General features: G+C 46.6%; 1 protein-coding gene across 1 annotated transcript; it reads right to left on the bottom strand.

Annotated features, from left to right (window-relative positions):
- Positions 1 to 1,651: 1,651 nt before the first annotated feature.
- PI4KB (phosphatidylinositol 4-kinase beta) lies at positions 1,652 to 22,589 on the bottom strand. Its single transcript, XM_026656261.1, has 10 exons — positions 22,549 to 22,589; positions 16,213 to 16,440; positions 14,220 to 14,447; positions 13,141 to 13,250; positions 11,978 to 12,082; positions 11,111 to 11,234; positions 10,754 to 11,019; positions 9,887 to 10,019; positions 9,228 to 9,348; positions 1,652 to 5,382 (listed from the first exon to the last, which is right to left on the bottom strand). The coding sequence occupies exons 2-10, from the start codon at positions 16,396 to 16,398 to the stop codon at positions 5,201 to 5,203; spliced, it is 1,455 nt and encodes a 484-aa protein (XP_026512046.1). The 5' UTR covers positions 16,399 to 16,440; positions 22,549 to 22,589; the 3' UTR covers positions 1,652 to 5,200.
- Positions 22,590 to 25,088: the final 2,499 nt, after the last annotated feature.

The raw sequence follows: 25,088 nt of genomic DNA, 5'->3' as shown, positions 1-25,088 counted from the left end.
GGGACCCTTCCCCAGGTGATGGCAAGAGGCCTGACTGCAAAGAAAGATCCCAGGTTGATGGGGCCTTTCTGGCCATGAGCCGGGACAGAGGGACTTGGGTGGGGCCAACAGACTAAGATTAGTTTGCCCCTCCCCGGACGCTGGGGGTGAAGACTTGCTGCACAGCTGATTGGCCTTTGTTTAAATAAACCAGACCCCTGAAGGGGCTTCGTTCACTACGTAAGAACTTCACTGAACTTACTGAAAGTCCACTGGGGAAACTGAGGCAGGGACACAAACTCAGCACCAGGGGGTGTGCAGGGCAACAGGGAGAGCACCCATACTATTACAGGTCCCTTCTGGCCTTGATCTCAGACTCTGGTGTGCTTGTCCAGTGCACTGTGTGCGCTGCCTGGCTTTCCAGAACATTTCCCCTTTCTTACGAGAGTTCTCCACTCCCCGCATCCAATTCTGTGGAGACCCAGCCGAAGCCGCTCGGCCACTGGAGAGCCGGGCTTCATGCCAGTTTAAAAACTGCAGGGTTTGCCGCTGGCAGGGCAGAGATCCCAGTCTGAGGTAGAAGGAAAACGGGCAGCAGCCCCATACACTTCTAATCAAACCCTACCATTTCACGGCTCTCTGCCCGGGGGCCAGGCAGCTGGGGCACATGGGAATGGGATACAGAGCCTTCCCCATCTCCAGGGTGTTGGGTCAAATGCAACCCAGCATGGGGAGTCAGAGTATGGGAGTCAAGATCCCCAGCTCTGCTACTGACTCGCATGACTTCCCGGCTCAATGCCTCCGACTCCATCGCCCACATACTCAGCTCAACAATCCACCCTGAGATCCAAACAGGAAGCAGGCCTCATTCCTTCACCTGCATCATCTCCGGGAACGATAGTTCTGCAGGCAGAGCTCAGGGACACACGTGCTTCCTCGTGACTGTTAGAAGCTCCCTCAGCGAGACCTGTCTCACCCTGTGATTGCCAGTGGTGTGGCACAGACGTGAGTGATTAGATCTCAGTCAACCATTGGGTTAACGATGCACGAGGGGGAACAGAACCCAGCTCCCGCTCTGCCTTAGCTGAGCTGGCTCGGTAGGGCTGCTAACTCAAGTCAAATCTCATCCCCATCACTAGCTGATCTGACTCCCATACCCACTAGGAGAAGATCTACCAGGTAAGCTCGGGCCATTATTTAGACATTTCCATTCCCCGAGTCTAATTCCAGCACCTTAAGCACAAGACCATCCTTCGACTCTGCCACTGACTCACTGCATAGCCTTCATCAAGTCATATCAGGGTGCCTCAGTTTCCCCACATGTAAAATGAGGATAATGCTTACTCACCTGTGTGTAGTGCTTGGAAATCCTCTGACGAGGATTAGTATTCAAAGGAGGTTAAAAAAAAACTAGATCTGCCCTGAAAGCCGCGGTTAAGTTCAAGATCTGCCCCCAGGGGTCCTTCGGGGTCAAACTCGACTACATGCATTTAATCTGTTTTATGCAAGCCTAGGGGTGTGATAGAAAGAGGCAGGCTTGGAATACATAGGAAGCGCAAAGCAATCTTTCCCACCAGAGCTTTCCCCTTGAAGCTTTTTCTTAAGCCGTCAGCAATTAACGAGACGCAATCAACAATTTCTGCACCAGATTTTGTTTTTTTAAAAAGGACATTTTATTAGAAATCAAGTTCTGGTTGTATATTTTATTTCTGAGTTTGGCCCATCCTTACTGAATAGGAAAATAAAAAATCCCCACACATTGAAAGGTTCACATACAGTCCGTGTAGCCAGCAGCAGCTGTCAGAAAGGGTGTTCGCCTCCGCTCAAGGAGAGGCCATTCCTATGGCCTATTAGGATCTTATTTTTGTCCCTCTCCTCTTGCGGTCAAGCAGCCCATCCCCTTTTAGCTGTTCAAACGTACTCTCCATGAGGATGTTAAATGAAAACTACATTCCATAGGCTCCCATCCAGATTATGTAGCAACAATCTGCAGAAGTCACCCAACTGGCTGGGTAACTTGTATACAGGGACACCATTTCACTTGCTACTTGCAGCAATGCTGCTACTATGGGCTCAGTACATCCGATCATTGGGTATCCGTATGTCATTTGCTACATTAAAGGGGAACCTGGTTGCCGTTCATTTCCAGGTCAGTATAAACGCAGAGGGGGGAGCTAAGAAGCAAGATGGAGTCATTTGAAGTGTCTGCTTGGGGCTTTTTTACAGCCAAACAAGCTTGAGTCGCGGCAGGAGCTGAAACATGAAGTTAGCAACTAAAGCAGTTTCCTGACAATTCAACAGGCTGTTAAGTGACATACAAATGAGTAAACGAAGCCTAAATGTGACCCAAAAGTTCAATCCCAGTGATCCCCACCAAAAAAACAAGCCAATTGCTAAGTTTTAAAATGATCCTTTCTCTGCTCCGAAATTTAGTAGTAGCCAAAATGACCAACACGTCATGGGCTGCTCCTACAAATTGCTACCCTCAGAATTACCACTGCCAGGTTGATTACAGAAGTGTAACCCCATTCAACACAGCAGCCTGCAAATCTGCTTCTGTGCTACAAAATGTGACAAGTATCACTAATTTTTCCAACCTTCATAGTTACTTTTTGTCCTTCTATTAGAGCAATACCACCCCGCCCCACACACTGATCATCCAAACAATTCTATCATTTCTAGCTCCACCCCTCTGGCGCTGCAACGTTGGGTCTTTCCCACAGACATTCAGATTGTTCCTTAAAATCTACGGCCCCTTTTCCGAGCCATTGCTGGCTGCTCCGGGAACAGCTGGGTGACAACCGCAGTTACAAGGAGGAACTGAAGGGGAAAAATTAAAAAACAGAATGGACAAACAAACTAGGTCAGTGTTTTGTTTTGTTTTTTGTAATGAAACTAGTGCTAGGTCCTTTTCTATTCTGCAAGGATGAGAATATTGCTATCCAAGCGTTCCCCACTCTTCACAAAGTCAATGTTTCAGGAAATGAAGCAGACTCCGTAACACAAACGAAGGATTCAGTCTCAAAGGATCGGTGGAAATTAAAGCATGGGGGTGTGTGTGTGTGCAAACAGAGGAGGAGAAGAGTTTCAGACCTTTCATCATTCCTTCAGCGGACAGTAAAAAGCCATAACTTACGTTTTGCCAATCCATTTCCAAACTGGTAACAAGAATAACTGGTTTTGAGAACAGAGAGTGATGGAAGATTATGCCCCCCCCCCCCACCTGTGTCTTTTAACTGCAGTTGGGAGACAGTTAAGCCTAGCTCGCTGCTCATCTGTTGGGCTGCAGGAGGGTACACAGTGGTTTGAACTTCTGGTCGCAAAACTTGGAAATACTGCCTCTTCCTGCCAGAAACCTCTATCCCATAATGTTAAAATACAGTTCAAAAAATGCTAAATAATCAACATGGCAAAGTAGCACTAAACAAACACACCTATTAACATGAGAGTCCACAACAGGAGTCAATGGGGGGTGGAGGAGAACAAGGACTGAGGTAACAAATCACACACACTCAGGTAGTACCGGGGATTCCACCATCTGATCAGCAGCTGCAGGAAGTCTGAATACACTGAGGGGAGACAGGAAAAGGGTGGGGACTTGTGTCTGAATAGAGTTATATTAATACAGAGAAATGGAGAAGCTTCAACAAATCAAACCTTGTTGCTCTTTATAAAGTACAGATGCTCTCAGCTGGACAGTAGCGGAAAGGGAGTTTTTAAAATGAAATCAGCCCAGCAGAGAGTTATTTCCGTGCCCTGGATCTATATGCCAAACAGCCTGGACTCACGACTTCACAGCTGCGTTCTACTGGTTCTTTGCAATAACTTTGTGCTTGTCAGCATCTGCTTTTGACCTGTTTCTGGGGATGAAAAATTAGCACGATCACTTCTTTACTTCAAACTGAAAAAAGGCACTAGCTATGCCCTGCTTGCCGCAAAACTAAAGATCATCCTGTCTCCTGAACTCTAGCTAGGTATGCTAGCAAGGTAAGATGGATAATAAGCCTAGACTGGCCTTCAGTTACCCTAGGGAGAGAACTAGCAACATCAGTCCACGTTTTGCCTCACTCCCTGGGAGCCATGCAACTTGGCTCAGGGCAAAGTACACCACCGAGGAGGGATGGGACAGGTTATAACCTCCAGGGGAACATTCTGCATTTAGAGGTCCGATCCAGGTAGATGTAAAAACTTATCATCCACGGAAATGTAACCCCTGTGCGGATCCCACACACAAAGCGATGTGTAGCCCCGCTGCTGAGTTCAAGGCAGTGTGAGTTCAGGGATCATCAGCCAAGGACAAGACATTCAGTGTGGCACAAACCCATGAAGCATTCAGTCTGGTATTATTGCAGGGGAAAGCTTCACAGCCCCAGATTTGTGGAACAAAGTCAAAAAGGTGCCCAAAGAAAGACAGATGGGCATGCGGTTGCATGGCTAGACTATGAGAGATGTGGATGAAAGGAAACAAAAATATCTAAGTCCTAATAACCCTATATGCTCCAGAAGGTGAAGACTGTGCTACATGGGTTGTGTCTAGTCACCTATGATCTCAAGACACATTTGTTGTCTAACTTGCAACTTAAACTTACATTAAAATGTGCAAAGGGTGAAAAAAGCCAAACCACCATCAGGAGAGTCAAATAATGCTGACGATGCTGTACAGGAACATGCAGGGTTGGGGGCTGATGGGGATTCAACTCAACTGCATTCAAGTGGTGCTAGCAGAAGGCTCAAAATATCGGCAAATACCAGACTCAGGGAGGAGGATGGTTTTGGCCCCCTCCACCCCAGGCCCTAAACATTTATGAGATCGTGGAAGAGTTCACAGGACATCAACAGGCATAATACTGAAATAAAGATGGGAGGAACTGATGTACACATGGTTCTGGTGTCTAGCAGATGCTCTGTTGTCCACATAGCGCTGATGGCTTTGTCTCACCAACGCCTGGACCCCGCGGTCACATTAAACGTGATCGCAATGGTTGCCACATGATCCTTTTTGTTTTAGTCAATTTCACGCGTGGATTTCGCTTCTCTGAACACTGTTTTTTGTTGTTGTTGGTTTGAGAGTCCGGTAAACCCGGCACCCAGGAGGTGCTACTGCTCGGCTCCCTTCACCACAGGGGGCAAGACCTTTTCCCTCGGCCAGGTGGTAGGTCTCCAGCTGGGCACTGTGGCCGCGACAAAAGCCATCCTCGAGTCGGTGGCAGGGGCGCAGCCGTCACATGATGCCATTGGTGAGGTACTGGAAGCCATCATAGAGTTTGGTGGTGATCGACCGCATGCTGCCGTCCACCATCTGTTCAATGAGCAACTGCAGCTGCTCCTCCGTCATGTTCATGTGGAAACGCTCCTTCAGGTTGCGGATGGTACTGGAGCCATGGAAACAGGGCAGCTGAGAACCTAACACATGGGGACAGAGGAGGAGACGAGGAGCAGAGTTAACAGCGAATTCCAAAGCAGCGGGAAGAACTTACACAGAATAGTTGAGAGTCGGAGCAGCCTGGTTTGGGAGGCACGTTTTGCAACTGCTGTCTAGTAATGACAGGGAAACCTGCACAGAGGGTCCCTTTAAGGTCTTGTCTGCACTAGGAAGCGACAAGAACATGTGTTCACAACCACAGCATTGGTCCACACGGTCAGCTGGTGTAAAACGGAGTAGCACCATCAACTCCAATGGAGTTGCACAGACATATGCCTGCTGGGGATCTGGCCCCACTAGTTCCAACGGAGCTGCAGCCATTCACAGCAGCTGGAGAGCTGGTCTTCAGTATAAGCAAGGACATACATTTCACCCATCAACTGGGAGTGGCTAACTCGTCCAGGCTAGGGTTAACAGACCGGCTGACACAATGTTATGGTTGTGTGCTGAGTGGTGCTTAAGGCAGTCTAGTTAAGGAGCTAATACAGAAAAGTAGGCAAAGCCCGAACGAACGGACAACCCCCAATTTCTTAAGCGACCACTTTAAAGTCCCCCGAGGATTCCGATACAATACTGTTTGATGTGTAATTGAAAGCCAGTCTCTGCCAGGTGAGGAATACCTCGGTGGATGCTTGAAACAGGTGCCCAGTGGAGGAATGTGACTGATTCCCCATTTCCTTCCCCCACTGCACCACACAGACTTTGAACTGTGATACCCTAACCCGGGCTCTTCCCAACTCACCCTGCCGTGAAACTTCAGCCAAATGCAGCGGGAGAGGGGAGGGAGGGAGGAAGAGCTGCTGATTCAGGGTGAGGGTTACCAACTAGTTATTCTGCATGTGTGCAGCATCCTTGCTTGGCGCTGGAGGGTTTTACAGTCTGGGATATAGAACTGCAAAGGAAGTGCTGAACCACACCAGCAACAAGTCATTTGGAAATGGTCCAACAAGGCTGCTGGTAGCTGGGCTCTAGCCTGAGTGGCCAGACAGGCGTGCAGAGGTCAGTGTGCAAGTAGAACTGATGAATGAGGTTGTAACTCTCTCCGTAACTGGGAGTGTGTGTGTGGAGGTAAACGGTGTTTTTAATGTACTGGGGTGGTAACTATGTTTGAGGACTGCAGGGGGTCAGACTACGTGGTCATAACGGTCCTTTCTGGCCTTAACCTCTATGAATCTACGAACTGCTTCAAGCCTGGTTACTTGCTGCAGGGAGAGCTGCGAACTAGCTAGGAGTAAGAGACTGCAACACAATGCAGAGAGAGGGCACTGTGTAGACATCATCAAAACACTGATTTGAATGTCCAGCGAAACAATGAAATAGATTAAGACTGGTGATTGCCCTCTGTGTAATTTTAAAGGGGAACAGTCCCAATTCACTTACAGCTAGGTGGGACCTTCCACTGTGCAATGGTATAAGATTGGATGGTTATTTCCACTCCTCTAATTTAGGTAGCTAAGTGTGTTATAGTAGGGAAATAAAGTTACAATATCTACAACATTTTTGATTTCCTTTTCCCTCTGCTATGACCAGGCTGGAAACAGAACCCAGATTCCCAATACTCTCTGCTCTAACTATTAGACGACCTGACCACAGGATCCGAGCTGCAAAACTGTAGCTTGGTGATGCATCCCCTGAATGTTTGCGTTAGGGCACGGGTGGGCAAACTACGCCCGCGGGCCGGATCCAGCCCCTCAGGGCTTTGGATCTGGCCCACGGGATTGCCCCCCCATGGCGCTGTGCCACTCTACAGAAGCGGCTGGCACCACTTCCCTGTGGCCCCCAGGCGAGGGGGCAGAGGGCTCCGTGCATTGCCCTTGCCTCCAGGCACCGCCCCCCGCAGCTCCCATTGGCTGGGAACGGGGAACCGTGGCCAATGGGAGCTTTGGGGGAGGTGCCTGGAGGTGCAGCAAGGGCAGCACACGCTGAGCCCTCCGCCCCTGCCTCCCTCAGGGGCCACAGCGCTGCCTGGAGTGGCGCGGGGACAGGGCAGGCGTGCAGGGAGCCTGCCCTGGCGCGCGCCGCTGCCACCCCGGAGCTGCTTTAGGTAAGCGGCGCCGGGCCAGAGTCCGAACCATGCCTGCACCCCGCCCCCCAAGTCCCTGCCCTAAGCCCCCTGCCTACACCTCGCACCCCTCCTGCACCCCAACTCCCTGCCCTGAGCCCCCTCCCGCACCCTGCACCCCTGTGCACCCCAACCCCCTTCCCTGAGCCCCCTCGTACACCCCACACCCCTCCTCTGCCCCAATCCCTTGCCCTGAGCCCTTTCCTGAACACCGCAGTCCCTCCCACACCCTGCACTCCCTCACGCACCCCAACCCCCTGCCCTGCATACAATTTTCCCACCCAGATGTGGCCCTCGGCCCAAAAAGTTTGCCCACCCCTGCGTTAGGGACAGTTTCCCTGGTCCTGTAAGGGGAATGTAGTGAATATAATTCTGCCGCAGTGAGGTTGATAGAGTGGAACATTTATCAGACTAAGATCTCAGCTGTCCCAGCCAACCTCTCCCCCCTCCCACTCAACTGGGGCTGCTCTAACCTGCCACTGTGCTTGGACATTGCCTGGAGCCTGCAAGAAAAAGCAGAGCTCCATGGCAGGTTTGAACATGCACAGCTAGATGGAGGGCAGGCAGCAGTGGCACCCCCATCCTTGCACAGCGGTTCCCCTCATGAGGATTGGGTGGGGGGGAGCTCAGAGTGCCAGTCTCAGTGCATACACTACTAGTTGGGGAGCACCGGGCTGCTAGCCCCTTTAAGATCTCATACAATAGCAAACTTATCTGTGAATATTCTATTCTGCTTCCTGACACTCACAGATGACCTGCGCTACCGTATGGACCTGGCTCTGCTGACTTTCTCCGTAACATCTCTGGCAATCTAGAGGACAAACTGACACACACTCAGTTATTGGCTTGCTTCTCGCCACACTTCAAGCGGCCGCAGGAGCATTACGATTGACAAACAATTTTCCCCGTGGCAGGCAACGTTGCAAATTACATTTTACATAAAGGAGTCAAGATCAGCAAGCGAGGTGCCTGCTCTTCAGAAGCTCGGTCCTGCCAAACCTATTTATCTTTCCACAGAACCCCCCCACACACAGTAGTTAAATAGTAGGTTAGACGACATACACAGAATGAGATAGGCTCAAAGCATGCTGCCGTTTCCCAGCATTAGCAATTTGACTGAACGCTTAGTTCTAGGCAATGCTTTCAGGAGTGTCATGATAATTCTCCTCTAGTTCTTTTCCTCACAGGAGCTTAAAGGGCTTTCTATGCACTAATCCTCACACCGCCTTCAGAGAGGCAGGGACCCCACTTAAGGGAAAATTTAAGTCAGAGCACTTGCTGCTCCCATTGACGTAAGCTGGACTTACGGGTGCTGCTCGGCACTTCTGAAAATCAGCCTCTAAATGACTCTTCCAAAGTCACGCAGAGTGAGTGGGAGAGCTGAGAACAGAACCCAGGTGACCTGAGTCCCAATCCCCCGCTCTCACCATTACACAAGACCTCCTCCACGCATCCTCTAGATTCAAATCGCTACAATTCAAATGGTCTTATGCGGATGCATCATGGGTCTCGCACGAAGATCTAATATTGTCTGAACTGCCAGATTTTCATGTGGTGTTGAATGTCTGTTTTCCATGTGGGAACACTTGCCCAATGCTGCACAATGAAAAGAAAGACCATTTGGAGGGCAGAGACGGGGAGAAAAATTCTGCATCTAGCCTTAGCAGTCTCCCCTTTCACAGCACAGGTGTGTGAAATGCCCATCGGTGTCCTGTCGTGTGTAAGAGCAGGTTGGAGCCATGAGGCCGGAAAGCAGTGCCATACCTTGCTGCATTATCTCCACAATCTGCACGACTTTATCCATGTGCTTTCGGGCAGCGATGAGGCCTTGCAGCATCAGCATCTTGTAGTAGTTAAACATATCACCGTCCAGACCGCCCATGACCTGGAAAGCAGATCAGACAGTGAGCACGGGTTCTAGTGACATGCCAAAAGGAAATTCCAACAGCAGCCCTGCCAGCAAAGGCAGCGGGGAAAGCACATCAGGAATTATTTAAAAAGGCACCTTTATTTGAAGGCTCTAACTTTATGGTAAGACTTTGCACTTCTAGATCAACTTTCTTCCTAGGATCTGAGAGTGCTTTAGGAATAAGAATTGTCTCTTCTATAGTGCCGTTCATTTGAATACTTTGCAGAAATCAATTACAATTCTCGTAACTACTCTTCCACAAGAAGTAGGAATCACCCCTCTGTACAGATGGGGAAACTGATGCATAGAGAAGAAGGGATTTGCCCAAGATCACAGAGGAAGTGTGTATGGAAGAGAACCCAAGAGTCTGGGGTTCCAGTCCCCTGCTCTAACCACTAGACTGCACACCCTCCCAAATCTGGGAACAGAACTCAGGTTTCCTGGCTCCTGATCCTGTGCCTCAAACCTCAAGACCCTTTTCCTTCCTGGCAGAATTTAGCTATAGCTCACTTACATCAACAAACTCCGTCGTGAGCTTGAAGGCAGATGTCTCGAAGCCAAGGTTCCTGGGGGAGCTGGAGAGAATGAACCCAAAATCTATATGGATGATGTGTCCATCTGCATCCAGCAATATATTGCCATTGTGCCTTGAAGGGGAACGAGAACGAGAGAGAAAACTATCAACGAGCTCATATTTCAGACACCACCTCCTTGCCAGCTGGAGAACCACGCACCCACACAGTAAAGAGCTGAAAGGTCCTCACCCAATGCGGAGGAGCAACTGCTTGAGCACTGACAAAACAAATAGGTACTGGCTTCAGTTTAAGCCAGCAGCATCACCTGTTAATGTCAAGTACACACAGGGCTGTACATTCTCTGCCTCTTGTACAACACTACCAAAAAAATTACGTTTTAACTAGGTACATATATGGGAGTTTATTGCTTACAGAACAGCCCTGCAATTACACAGCGAACGCTCCAAGCCGCCCGGCTTCAACACAAACGAACTCTCATTACTCAAATTTCAGGTTCCCCCTATGGTCACACACCAGCCACTTCCCACTGTTCTGATTCCCCAGCAAGCACCATGAAAGGATGCCACTGCTCTCAGGGATTCCCTGATGCATACAGCGGGGAGAGAGAGAGGACACGGAATGAGGGAAATGGAACCTTGAATAATGGATGCCATTTTGGAAAGTCCTTCAAACCTTACTACCCGCTTTGGGGGGTTTAATACACTTCTCTAAGGGTCAATACTCAAGACAGCAATTCCCTGATTGCCGCCCTACAGGGGTTGGTCCCAAGGCCCGATGGGCAAGGATGGCATGGAAATTCTTTGTGCTCGGACTGCAGCCTCTTCACTCCAACACACAGGGCCCACCTGTCTTTGACCTGTAGCAGGTAGCACACCAGGCAGTAGCCAGCACAGCTCTGCACAAAGTTCCTCTGGGCCGTCAGAAATGCTTCGGTAGTGTAGTTGCCATGCTCCTGGAGGAAGTAGTCCAGCAGCGAGAGCTGGGATTGTTTCTTGACTTGGTGGATGGACACTGCGTTGACAACCGGCTCGATCATGCCGCTGTCTGCGGAGATGACGAGGATCTTGTATGGCTTGATCCACAAGGGCACGCGCTCCTGCTCCCAAATAGACTGAAAGAGAGAGTGTTGTGAGTCAAACGCACCAATGAGCTGCGTTTACAAACCCACAGCACTAGTGGGCGGTGTCTTGCTCTTTTCCTACCTGCAGTTGTTTAAGGACCTGGAACGCTAGCAACTCTTGCCGGAGGTCATCTCCGCATTTGACAATCACCGAGAGGAGGCGCCAGTTTGGAAGATGGCCATAAGGGGAGCCTTCCCTGATCCGCCTGTGGGGAAATCGCAAAGGGTTAAAGACCGAGGAGAGCCTCTGCCTGCTCCATGGTATCTCTGGAAAGAGCCTAGCACAACAGCGTCGTAACAAGACAGCAGCGGTAAGTCAGTACCAAGAGGTGGATTTCGATTCAAGAATTTCTAGGCTAGGGATGTTTCTCTTTCACTGCTAGCATGTGCTTAAATGCTTTGCTAAACAGGGATAGTCTCCAGTGCTTTGCTGACTTGGGGCTTTAGGACTGTCAGTTCTTGGAGCCGGGACAGTCATTTATTATGTTTGTACAGCACTGACACAACGGGGCCCTGACCAAGTGCCACAGATCAATGTTAAACAAGCAGAGAAGATGCCAAACTATACAGCGGCAGGAATTAAGCAGCACTGGAAGGAAATAAGGCCCTTTTCTATCACTTCCCCTCCCACCCACAATCACACCCCCTCCAAAAGAATCAGCCAAGCACCAAGCTTGCGGGACTCAGAGCGCCCTGGAACACCGAGCCTAAATCCATCACTGCTGTGACCTTTTGTTTTGAAAATACTGAATCTGAGTCACTATTTGCTCCCTAAAGGCAGCCAGGGCCCAAAGCTGAGGCCCCACATTTACTTACAGAGCAAATCAGCACAGGCGGCCACAAGGGAAGCTATTCCATAGAGACGTAGCTGGGATTTCAACACGGACCTATTAGAGGAATGGGGCGATTCAGCTTTCCCATGTACCCCACCCACCTCCTTCACTCATACCTGACTTTCTCCTGCCAGGGCTCCTTCAGGGCAACAGCAGAAGGATCCTCAGGGTCCCTCCTGAAAGCTGTTGGGGTGTGTGCGAGCTGCTCTGAGAGGCGCCGTCTAGGAAGTAAAGTCATTAAAAATACAAGTCTGCTTTCCACAAGAGAGAGGTTTCAGTGACAATGCAATACCATCATACACACGTTAGCCCAAAGCACCTTACAAAGCTTGAATTGTCAGGGATCACTTCACCCATCACTGACGTGCAGACCCCGCTTTGGAGTGGAACATAACAGCTGTTTAACAGTGCAACAATCCTACACAACAGTTTAAGGTAGGGGATGAAAACGAATGCTGTATCTAACGGAAACAGCAGAGGTTGATTTTCCATGGGCTGAATTTACTCCTTCAAATTAGGAAAATGGGGCTTACACCACTATGTCTTTGGGACACACATGGGCAGAACCACAGTCTTCAGTCTCATTCAAGTGAGCCAATTTTCAGCAACACTGCACCTCCTAAAGCTAGCTAAGAGGCTGCATCAAGTACCATCTCAAAAGAAGAACTTCACCAACCGAACCATCAACTCCAGCTCTTGTAGCTTCATGTTTCCCCTGGAGATCGTGCCTTCAAGTACTGACCTGGCCTAAGCCTATTTAGCTTCTGAGATCTCAAATCTGTTGTAACATGCATGCTCACACCACATATATCACCAAATGGCTACTAAATGGTCAGCTGACTCCCCTGATGAAGAATTTACCTTTTGACTTTGGTCTTGCTCCTAGTTTTCAAAGATACTCAGACCTGACACTGAACTTTGCTTAGGTGAAAGAGAACCCCCTACCCAGCTAATACGTGCATCTGTTTAGAAGAGGCTTTGGAATTAATTCATACTGCACATCCCATTACACACAGCCACTATTCAGTCCTCACCTGCCTCCAGTCCAGGAACATACAGGGCAGTTGATGTTCAGGCCTAGTGAGAAAGATGAGGAGTACTGACTAACAGGCTTTTTCTCCAGAGATTTAATGGAGATGCCCTGTGTTACTCCTCCCCACCTGACACAAAGGCTTGTTTTAAATAAAGACAGTGAAACCCATCTCCAGGCTCTGCGGTCTTGAAGAATCCCTGTTACAGCAAGGGAAATCTCCCCGCCACAACACAAGCTCACTGTTACCTAATATCGCCAGCTGCTATGAACACAGGCTCTTTGCTGTCTTGGCTGGTGATGCTGTCCACAGAGAACTGGGAAATATTGTCACAGCTGTTGGTGTGCATCTCCGGAAGCTGGAAAGAGAGACGCAAGACTGAGTTACAGACCAGCAAGTCTCAGCGTTCTCCTTAGTGCAAAATGATAAAATGTTACATTTATAAACCTTTCAGTCCAAAGGATCCATTAATCATGTTCAGAGCCACTGAAGCAGCCACTTCTAGGGTGAAGGAGGTGAGCTTACACACTGTCCAACAGCAGGGCAAACCCTGGCTATGAGAAGTGTCCCATGGGACCTTTCATAGCCATGCAGCACAGACAGGCCCAATTTTTAAGGTCTCATCCAAAAGAGAAGAACGGGCACAGGGTGAACTGCACAGCACTCGATTATCTACCTTGGCAGGATGAATGACTGAGTCTCTCCTGCCAAGATTTGAATCCGGGGCTCCAGGCAGGCTTGCTATTTCGATCTCCGAGCCACGGCATTTTAATGGGTTAGGATGAAGATTTCACGTTGTTGTTTGCACTCAGTGCCTGGGGTGTGCTGCACTGTACAAAAGCTTTCAGTGCACAAGAGAGATTCTCTTGCACACACCTTTCCTTTACAAGCCAGGCAGCTACTCCTACCACGATCACGGCTGGGAAGTCCCTTGTTCACCAACTAGTTCTAGAATGCAGCCGTGCTCTCACTGCGGGACATACCGAAAGGGAAGGAGTAAGACATTACAGACAAAGCTGTAGAGGCATCATGCTGAGCCTGGCAAAGAGACAAACCCTTGTATATTCCACTCAAGCGACTCCGCTCTGGCTGCTCTTCATGTTGGTAGCATGTCCCACAGAGAACAGCATCCAGGCCTCCTTGGCTGCAAGGAGTCACCAAAACAGGAGCCGTCTGAGTAGGGGAGGTCCCTCCGAGAACAGACTGCACTATGTGTCCCCTCTCCCTTACAACAGGGACACAGTTCTATGGGTGGGACTCATTTTCCCCACTGGGTTTCTAGTCTTAGCGACGGGGAGTCTGGCTCCAGCACCATTGGCTGCCTCACCTCCACCTGCAGTTCCCCAATATCATCCACAGACCAGGCTTCATCATCGTTGTCATAGTTGGGAACGGTGGTGAAGCTGCTGGCCCTCTGCTCATGAGTGATCCCACATTCTGGCAGGTTCTCCACAGACCTCGTGCTCCGGATGCGGTTCTCCGGGATCCGGGCCGGCACATTAGTGGTGTCAAAATTTTCACATTCAAGTACTTCAACGTAGATTAAATAGGGAGCCTGAGGGAAGCAGAAACAAATGTCACTCACACAGGGCGACACAACTTACACTGGCCAGGGTCTGAGTCCTTCATTTCTCCCTTGCTTTGCAGTTCACTTTTAACACTGGCCAGTATCTAACTGTTCCATCATCAAACCACCCTGAACTTAAATCAATCTACCTGCTGTCTCATCTTAGCCTCGGTCTTGGTCCAGGACTAGGGCTCATACTTGCTACCATAATCCTGTGACTAATAATAATCGCTGTCTTCCAAATACTCTGGGGATCAGCTAAGTCTTTTTACAAATGGGAAAACAGAGGTTTGTGTGTCACAGACCAAGTTAGTGCCACGTTTGGGAGTTCCTGACTCTGAGTCCTAGATCCTGGTGCTCTCTCTACAATTTTCAGTGGTACCATCACTGGTAGGCGATTAAAGGATGTAACTAATAAATATATCTTTAATTTACATTCCAGATGAAGGTAGGAAGGGGAGTATAGTCATTTGTATTGATACTGAAAATCAGAGAATCTAATAAAATAATATTGCAATATCTTGAAACTAGAAGTATCTCAGCTTGTTTAGTGCACAAGCACTGGTGCAGAGAGTAAGGTAAATGGAACAAGACCTGCTTAGTGTCAGATGCTAATTACCTTGAGTAATTACCAAAGTGCGTATTTTATTCTGATATTTAAGAGACATCAGTAACATTCACATCAATGCAAAACTAACTTACAACCACTGGAAGAAAACACGTTGAGCTTGGAGGGCTCAATCCTGCAAGGTACTGAGCATTTTGGCACCGACCTCGCAAAGCACATCAGAACATGCTTAACTTGAAGCACGTGAGTAGCAGGGCCGCCCGGGGGGGGGCAAGTGGGGCAATTTGCCCCGGGCCCTGCAGGGGCCCCCATGAGAATATAGTATTCTATAGTATTGCAACTTTTTTTTATGGAAGGGGCCCCCAAAATTGCTTTGCCCAAGGCCCCCTGAATCCTCTGGGCGGCCCTGGTGAGTAGTGTCACTGGAGTTAATGGGAGCGCTTGCGTGCTTAAGAGCTTTGCCAGAGAGCTCAAAGCCATGCAGAAACAACCCTTTAAAAGAGTGGCCTTATATTCTGCCCCAGATGCCAGTAGCTTAGCTATAACCCAGCTATGAATGTTACCCTAATCTCTTTGGTCGATTTTTCTGACATTATTGGGCTGGATTCTCAGATGCTGAATGCCTGCAGGTCCCATTTGTTTCCACTGGAGTTATGCTGCTGAAATCCAGTTCTTATCACACAGCACTGAAACTACGCCACCATTAAACTTGGCCCTTTTTCTGAAGGGCTGTTGCTAGGGTTTGAAGGTGGCTCAGAGGGACATGAATCCAGGAACATCTCAAACCTAACATTAGAAAGCTTTGGGGAAACTTCCTCTCGCTCAAGCCTTCTCTGGACTCTCCCCTCCCAGCTACCCTTGCATGGACTCCTCTTCCTACCTCTCTCGAGTCCTTGACCTTCTTAAGTGATGCAGCCCAGACAATGATAGCAGGGAAGCAACGGGGCTGCTATGTGCTGCTCTACCTGCTACATCTCTGTACCATATGGTGACAACAGACCCTGCCAGGTGAATCTTATTTATGCCTGGTTAAGAGAAGGTGAATGATTATTTATTTAGCTTAATATCCATAAGATGCAGTGAGCTACGTTCTTCAGGCTGGGTTCTCTGAAGTCAGCTTTTAAGGGAAGTGCTAATTTTACAATGCTTCAAGAGAATTAACCTTCCTTGCTCAGCCACTCTTACCTTGTCCTTGGAGTTGAGCACCACCGCCTGGGTGTGGGGCACCCGCACCACATGATGGTCAAAGCCAGCTGTGGGAAGCCAGATGCGTGCCGGAAGCTTATGGTTAAGTAAAGACAGCTCCGAGATAAGACGCTGAGTCTTCTGCTCTTTGGTGGGCAAAGTGGCTAGTCTCTTCCCGATGGCCATCAGGGATTTGATGAATTCTCTCTCAGGGGCAAGTCTGACAGGCTAAAATGTTTTAAGGAAGCGGGAGAAGAGAGTTATAAGGCAACAGTTGTGTGTGTAAGATACCCACAGTTCTACAATTAGGAGTCAGTCTGAAATTGTTGGGATAAATTGCACATGGAAGAAAAGCTTCTACTACCTGTCTGATGCTCTTGTGAATATAAGGAGCAGGTGATCATCTGTAAAACAGGACACTAAAAAAAATGTGTATATTGAACACAAGAACCTCCCTAGAGCATTTCACTCACCTTGAAACTGGCCATTTCCAGTGGGATAAAAATCTTCGCACCACAATCCCATTGTGGTGCTAATTTAACATGGTTATTTTTGTTCACTTACTCATCTATCTGTGCAACAGCACAGATCTGGCAACAGTGTAAAGTCTCTACTCCTTGAGAGCCATTAGAGGGAGCCCAGATCTTTTTCTCTAATTCTACCAGCCTCACACATTTACTTTGTCAGGGTTGGTTTAAGACAAGTCAAAATCTGGAGAATATTTCTCAGAATTCTGACCATTTTATGGTGGGATTAAACTTCAAGCTTAAAGTGCAGGTTAAAGCTTTTAACCATTAACACATTTGTGAATGTGGCTACTGTATTTTGCAGGTTAAACAGGGTTCTACTCATTTTGAGTGGCTGAACTGTAACTTGAAATGGTAGAAGTTGACGGTTGAATTTTGCCATTAAAGACAGAGAATTAAAAGCTGTGAAGCGCCCCCATCACCAATCATGCTAGAAATGCACATGCAAAAGCTATGTAGCATGGGAAAAGAGAGCAAAGGAAAAGGTATTTATAACAGAGCACCTTTTAGAACTATGAAAGACTAAGTGAAGTTGGGAAAAAAGAAAAATAGCCATCTAGTTAACATTAATGTCCTTTTCCATCCTCTGTAAGAGCAGAGGGGTTTAGTTTTTGTCTGTAGTCCACATCAAAAAGCTTTCATGCTTCAATGTAAGTGTAGCACCTCACGCTATAAAGCAGTCAATAGTCACCCTCCTGAAGACAGCAGCTTTCCCTCACTAAGCTACGCTGGCTAACAAAGTATAGGTGTCCTTGCGATAGGAGGAAATATTTGCATAGAATCCAAGGAAGCATGATCAATTGCAACCACCAGGCATAGAAAGAATATTTAAAAACTCTGCGCCATCCGATGTTAGGTCCTTTAGCATATACACATCAGAACTACGTCATGTAGGTCCCATCTTCTATTTTAACAATCCCCATCCAAAGTAGAATAACCCTGTCTGTATGCTACCTTTCAGCCTGGCATCCTGACTCCACCGTCCACTATACAGAAACTACCTCTCTGCACTTCTGGTAGCTTTGTTCCTGACCATCACACTGATGCTAACATACTCACTGCAGGGCTAGGTGCAAACTGGTCAAAACAAATATTCTAACCCTCCAGAAGTATCCATGACACTGAAGCCATCCACCTTTTCCACAGAATCTTTTGGGCTATTTCAGCCAAAACCCCAAAATGCTGCAATAGCTTATTATGATTATTGCTACTATTTTAAAGTTCGTTGTGCCTCATGGCTCAAGTCAATTTTCATCTTTGGCGTGTGTGCATCTGATAATTTCACATACAAAAATCAAGCAGCATAGTTTATGCATATTGAAACTTTCATGCATTGCACACGCTAGTGAGATATTCAATAAAACCTAGTTACTGCAGTAGTGACTTATGATTGTGTCCAATAGGAGAATTAGTGAATGGAACTCTGAGCTGCATAAACATAACAGCATGCTAAGAGTGAAACCCTGCTTTCCTCAAGAGGACTGTTCAAGTCTTGATCTGCTAAGGAGAGAGCACTGGTACATCTATGGCAATGCACAATTCAGCTCATCACTTCAACATCTTATATTCTCCTGGTTTTTAATCTGTTTAATACTTAGCATTCATACGATGTTTCTCCTTGACAAAATACTTCGCAAACATTAACCAATTAAGCTTCACAGCCCCTCAAGTGAGCGAACGCGTGGCACTTAAATCACTTTTTATCTATAGCTCAAAGCATTTACAAAGTTACATATCATCATCCCTGTTTTAGGAAGAGGGAAGCAGAGTGAGAGAAGGGAAGTGACTTGCACAAAGCTACTGTCAGGCTACGTCTTCACTACCCGCCGATCCGGCGGGTAGCAATCGGTTTATCGGGGATCGACTTACCGCGTCTCGTGAGGACGCGGTAAAATCGATCCCTGATCGCTCTGCCGTCGACTCCGGAAATCCACCTCGACAAGAGGCGGCAGCGGAGTCGGCGGCAGCGCGGCAGCGGTCGGCTTTCCCCCGTCCTCACCACCAGGTAAGCCGACCTAAAATACGCAACTTCAGCTACGGTATTCACGTAGCTGAAGTTGCGTATCTTAGGTCGGAACACCGCTGTAGTGTAGACCTAGCCTTAGACAGGAAGAGAACTCAGAAGTTCTAGGCTCTCAGTAGAAGGGCTCTACATAAGCCTGAGAGTTTGTCTCTCTCGCCAACAAAAGTAGGTCCAATAAAAGATATTACCTCCCCCACCTTGTCTCTCTAATATCCTGGGTCCAACACGGCTACAACAACACTGCATAGATACTTCCTGGAAGTTTGTCTGGATTATGGACCTTCGGCGCAACCTCAGGCCCTCAACTCCTCCAGTCAGTCGTGAACTGCCAGGAAATGGCCTCCCTATTGGTTGTTATTGCTAAGTTCCTGAGTGCCAAGCAGCTCATTGAGATATACACACGATGCAAAATTAATACCCCCTTGCGTCCTGTTACAGAGGCCATTTTGGAAAATGTAAACACCCAGCTGGATCCACACTGTCACTGACCTTGAATGGTACCAGCAACCTAAGCTCCGTCTCTATATAACAGACACTGAACCGCAGAAAGGTCCGACAGATTGAATTAAGCCGATGCAGCCCTGCATTCCAGCATCAGAAAGTAAACAGTAAGCTTACCTTACACTGGATCACGACATTAAACTAACTTCTGAGGCCAAGCAGAGAGAGGTGGAAGTGAAACCTTACTCCTTCATTCAGGTTCTCAGCATAGTTAAGTATCACTTTAGCACTCCCTTGGCCAATATAAACGCTTACTTGATACTACAGCACCACATTTAACTGATGACGTTTTAAAATCGCTCCGGCCCCTAAAAAAATCTGCCTAAGTTAAACCATGACATTTTAGGTCTGGATGCTGCTGAATAACCAGAATGGGCCTAACTCCAATTATAAACACAGCTCAGATAACTGACATGCTAAGGTCGCTCAGTACAATGTCTTGCAGGGATCAGAACCAGGCATTTGCTATGCTCAGGTTGTGTGGGGATGGGGGTGGGGGAGAGGGGGAGATAATTTTGGTTTGATCTGGAGCAAGCCCTGTGGTCTGCTCAGGAGTTAGGATGAAAATGGTTTGGGGAGCAGTGCTTGGGTTGCCTATTTTAGCAACTGTCCTCTCATAAGCATGTTCCTTCCCTAAGGAATTGTAGGTCATTTTCATCTTTAATTTCACCTAAGTACCATCTACTCCAGCCTCTCAGCCTGCACAGAAGGTTGTCCCTTCCCCAGGGTTTTTGCCCAGTTTAGTTTTAGTGTCCCAAGCAGTGGGGGTCTCCCCACTTCCCTTGGGGGCACCTGGCATTGGCCACTGTTAGAAGTCAGGATACTGGGCTAGATGGAGCTTTGGTCTGACCCAGTCTGGCCGTTCTTATGTTCTGCAATTCTAAGAGATCTTATTGTCAAAAAGCATTTCCCAATGTTCCATCTATATTTTCCTTGTCTCCAATATCATCCCCATATCCCCATCCTATCCCTATCCCATTCGATCCACTCTAAGCAATTCCTCTCTCTTGCTCCTTGGCGTGTGTATTCAAACATTTGTAGATTGCTATGATCCCACTTAGTCAGGCTATACGGACTTCACACTTAGTCTTTCCTCAATTCAATCCCCCTCCTGTCTCCCTCACCACATTTCTTTGCTTTTTTTCCTGAGCTCCCTCCAGTTTATATCTTTCTGGTGCCAGAAATGAGCAACACCACAGGTGCTGTCTCACAGCTATACCCGGCAGAATCTCTGTTGTATCCAGTTTCTCATCATATCTTACATGTTCTTTCACTTCCGCTACTAAACTGATAGAGACTCCTACCTGATACACTGAAAGCTAGACAATAGTTACAGATGGTGTGTAGCACAAGAAGCAGGCCATGGGCCTTTACAGAAATAGAGCAATGGTGCATAGACTAGAACGGATGTTCTACAGGGCATCTGGACTCTTCCAGCTAGCTGTGCACTGCCACTAGATTTCAAAGTTAAAAATGTTAATTATGAGGAATACCACATATCTCAGACATGTGCATGTGTATAAAGACCATAGGCAAATTAGCTAGGCACATGTGTCTGCAGCTGGTTTATAAATAGGACATAAATGTCTGCAAAGACTCTGACTGGCTATGATAAAGGTCTGCCATGTTCAAGCCTGACATGAATAACCATGATTAGTGAAGCCTGAAGAATAGATTTCTCTCCTGAGGGAGAAAGACAGAAGCCAACACCACACTGAGTCCCTTCAGGTTACAGAAGAGGCATTTAAATGATAAGTGGATCTCACAAGCTTCAGGCAACATTGATGTGAGAACTATAAAACTGAAAGCACTGATATGAAGGTAACATAACTATCGCTATAAAATATAGAAAACATTTTGCTCTTCTACAGCCCCTTCTATCCAAGGATCTGAAGGCATTTTGCAAACATTAAGCCTTCTAACAACCCTGTGGAGGTATTTAAGTATTATCCTCTTTTTCAGACAAAATAAGGAATAGAAAAATGTAGCGACCCAAGGTCATGCAGCAATACAGTGGCAGAGCTAGGAACCGAACCCAGGAGTCCTGGCATTGGCTCTTGAGAACACCCTATCATCCTTGGTATATATTTTAAGGTTGGCTTAGTATATCAATAAATGCCAACCCAGTTCAGTGTGTTGCTTCTAAATTGGTTGTACAAGAACAGCATTGAGTCACTTTATGAGCCCACTGTAAGGTTTCATTTACCATCCTTTTCTTACCGTTTCACACACAGCAACTGTGGAAATAATCCTAGAACACGATAAGACTTCAAATCTACTCATTAGAGGAGCAAGATACAGTCAGGAAAATTTCAAAGACCTCATTTACACAGGAGGAATTCAACATTATTCAAATTATTTGACTAACAAAATGGTATGTAAGACACTGTAAATAATTATATTAAAAAGACAAACCCCACAGCGCTCGATAAGTGATTTTTGATCATGGACTACATATTCAATACATGGGAAGCCAATCAGGAATCCCAAAGAGAGAATGTGCACTGTTAGGAAAATGGTACAAATTAGAGAGAGAGAGATGCCCTTGATTAAAAATGAAAAATGTTTCATAATAAGAGAAGAATTATTAGGGAACATCAGTTTTGATCTAAAGGAATTTCAGACAGAAAGAAAACTGATTTTTGTGGAAAAAGCAAATTAAATTCCATCTGGCAGAGAACTTGTAAGAAAATTTAAGGAAACAGCATTTCCTCTAACTAGAGGGGAGAATACACACAGACGGGTTTGAATGAGTACTCAAAATTCAGTATCATCAGCCAGGTTATTCACCTGCGTTGAAGCTTTTAATTTTTTGTATCTCCATAGCTGGGTATTTATTGACGAATTACAATATCTAACTTACAGGCCCCCTCATGACTTCTTGTTTGCTTTAGTCAAAATTGTACAAGCAAAAATTCCCAAAGCTCTGTTTAACTTGTATTTCACTGCAGGCTATTGAAAAGCATAAACTGGATAAATGTTATTCTCGTGTTCAGATCAAAATGTTATCAACTTCTCTGTTTTGCCTCTGCATAAGACAGGATAGCAGAACTTTGCTACAGCTCAAGAGGACTCAGCCAATAGAATGCATGCACTGGGTATAAAATGCTGGCATAGAACTGCTCTTGCAATGCAGTGTTCTACATAGAGTGGCTTAATATCAGAGCTGTTTAAGGGCCATTGCAAGGTGACCAGAGATTAGTATTTCAGGACACAGAGGAAATGCTGCTGTAAAATAAGGAAGCCAGGCAACCCAGCCACTAGAACAAAACTGGCCAAACTTACGGAACAGAATGATTTATCAAGACTTTCCGTACTCGATGAGAGTTCCTGGGAAAAGGATGAAAGGATTTTTTTTTTTTTTTTTTTTTTTTTATAGAAAAATAAAGAAAGAAAGAAGGGGGAGAAAAGGCAATAGTTTAGCTCCAATTTTATAAGACCATTTATCATTTATTTAAAAAAAAATCACGCTTGCTAACCTTTAATAAGAAATTGCAAAATCTGATAAACAGAATCTTATTTTACTATGGTCACTGGATAATACTAGAGTGATCGGGGTTAAGGGATCCTGCAATAAACTTTATGAATCTAGATTTATTACTAGTATAATGCCATATATGTCCATGAAGTTTTTCAAACTTCCCTGCTCCAAAGATCGTACAATCTAAGTTAGATCTGATTAGATTAGGTCTGTTATTGTTGAAATCTTGTAAACAGTGTCAAATGACTTTATTTTCATTAGTCAAAATCTTTCCAAAATACTTCATCACACAAAAATGAAGGTCAAAGTACGCCAGATTCTCCAAAACATATTAGTGCTATCAAATAGCTGTCGTAGCATCCAAATAAGTTTGTATTATTTAAAATGCAGTAGTGCCTAGAGGCCCAAATCAAGGATCATGGTTCTACTACGCAAGGTGCTGCACGCAAAACAAGCATGCCCAAAACAGTTCACAATCGAAACTACAAAACCTTTCCTCCACCATTGCATCCATCTCTAATTTTCCATTGAGTACTTTAATGTAGACAGTTTTTTCACTAGAAAATTATCCTCATGGTAATTTCTCCTAGAACCAGACTAAAAAAACCCAACAACTAAGCCATTTGCTCAATCAAGTTGGCGAGGCAGAATTATAATCAGGAGACAAGTATACTGAAGAAGTAGATTCACCATACTATCAGCAAACCTTCTTTGTATCAGCAGGGCCACAAACACAAACTATTAATCAGACTTCTCTGCAGCGGACAGACAAATTTTGTGTAGCTGCTGTAATGGTTATTTTAGGTTCTATCACAAATCATTCCTGAGTAGATAGATGACCTCAATTTAACATCGGTTGTTTGATTGTTTATATTCATAACACAGTCTGCGCATAATCTTGTAGTTTACATTGCCATGGTCTCTAGTCGTTTTATGGTCCCCATAACTTTCCAATTTCCAAAAGTGAAAAACAAGAGGCAGCAGAAGGGTACAGAAGCGTTAATATAAATGAACTAGTCTACCCCACAGAGCTAAGTGCAAATACAGCCTAGATTACACATTCTTGCAGAGCAAGGGTGCTCAAGGCAACTGGGGCACTGGCAGCGACAGATCACCAAGCAGTTCTGGTAATTGAACAGAACTCCTAGTCATTTTTCTCCCCACCTCACACCCCAAGAAGAAATTCCAAGGCAATTTCATGCTTGGAACCCAACCCAGCAGACGGTCACAGGCCTCCAGAGTTTACCCCATTCACTGGAGAGACTGCCCCACGCTTGACAGAAATCCAGACAGCTTCCAAACCATCTCTGACAGCTGCAATAGGAACTTGTTAAAGACCTGGCTAAGATATGCAGTGTCCAGACCATGTGTCTATACTTGACACATGGTCTGGACATGGCATATCTTAGCTGCAATTGGCTCCATTTCATACAAACTCAGTGCAGCCCATGGTCTCCTGGAATGCTGCCAACATGGGCCTCATGAGGCCAAAACCAGGGCAACCTCTCCTCTACGCCGATTCCTGTAGAATAGAAGTGATTTACACAAAGATGTGCTGACACCATCACCCAATCCAGAAATTTAAGATGGTGCAGAACGTGATGACCTGTTTATAAGCAGTGCTTCTCGGCAGCACTGCGTGACACCACCGCTCTGTGGTCTGCACTGGCTGCCTAATGGTTTCCGGGTTGAGTTTAAGGTGTTTGCTTTGGCCTATAAATCCACAAATGGCCTGAGATCTTTCTAATTGAGACACCACCTCTTTCCTCATGCCATACTGCCAACGTTGCCACGAGCAAAGCTGGCTCCCCCTTGATTTAAGAGGGAACCTGAAGAGCACTTTCCATGAGGGGCCTTCAGCTCTGAGATGAGCTCCATACCCCACCCCCCAAACAAACCTGGGTCTGTTGACCTTCAGTGCACATCTCAAGAAGTAATTTGCATGGACTGCTGCAGAGGTTGGGGTGTAGATTTGTCGGGGGGGGGGAGGGGAGTTCTGTGTTTGTTAGGGATTCGGGTCCGACAACAGTAATTTAATTTTATGCCTGTAATTTGTGGCAGAGGTGCCGAGAGTTTTGGCTAGGACCCTCTTATTTATGGTATAAATCTGAATAAATAATAATAAATGTTTATGTTTCAGCAAAACTCCCCCCTCTTTGGTTTTCATCTGGCTCAAAGGCAGCAATATTCCGGTTTCTTGAATAAAATACGGTTAAGAACAAAATCAGTATTTCTATAGCGCCTCATTTAAAATCCTTCAATCTGTTATTTTCAAACAAAAAGATGGATAAATAATGGAGCCTCACACCCTTGAGACTGGTGTGTAATTGATTTTAGAATTCAT

Source organism: Terrapene carolina, unplaced genomic scaffold, assembly GCF_002925995.2.
Source record: "Terrapene carolina triunguis isolate 2854851 unplaced genomic scaffold, T_m_triunguis-2.0 Scaffold227, whole genome shotgun sequence".
NCBI lineage: Eukaryota > Metazoa > Chordata > Testudines > Emydidae > Terrapene > Terrapene triunguis.
Note: the sequence above shows the minus strand (reverse complement) of the source record. Positions and strands in the feature narration are given on the sequence as shown.

Bases quoted from the DNA above. Each gene is read 5' to 3' on its own strand.
- PI4KB (XM_026656261.1), bottom strand. From the start codon at position 16,398: ATGGCCATCGGGAAGAGACTAGCCACTTTGCCCACCAAAGAGCAGAAG. The intron at 14,448-16,212 runs GTAAGAGTGGCT...TGCTTCCCTCAG, and splicing joins TGCTCAACTCCAAGGACAAG to GCTCCCTATTTAATCTACGT. The intron at 12,083-13,140 runs GTAACAGTGAGC...TTTACTTCCTAG, and splicing joins ATAGCAGCTGGCGATATTAG to ACGGCGCCTCTCAGAGCAGC.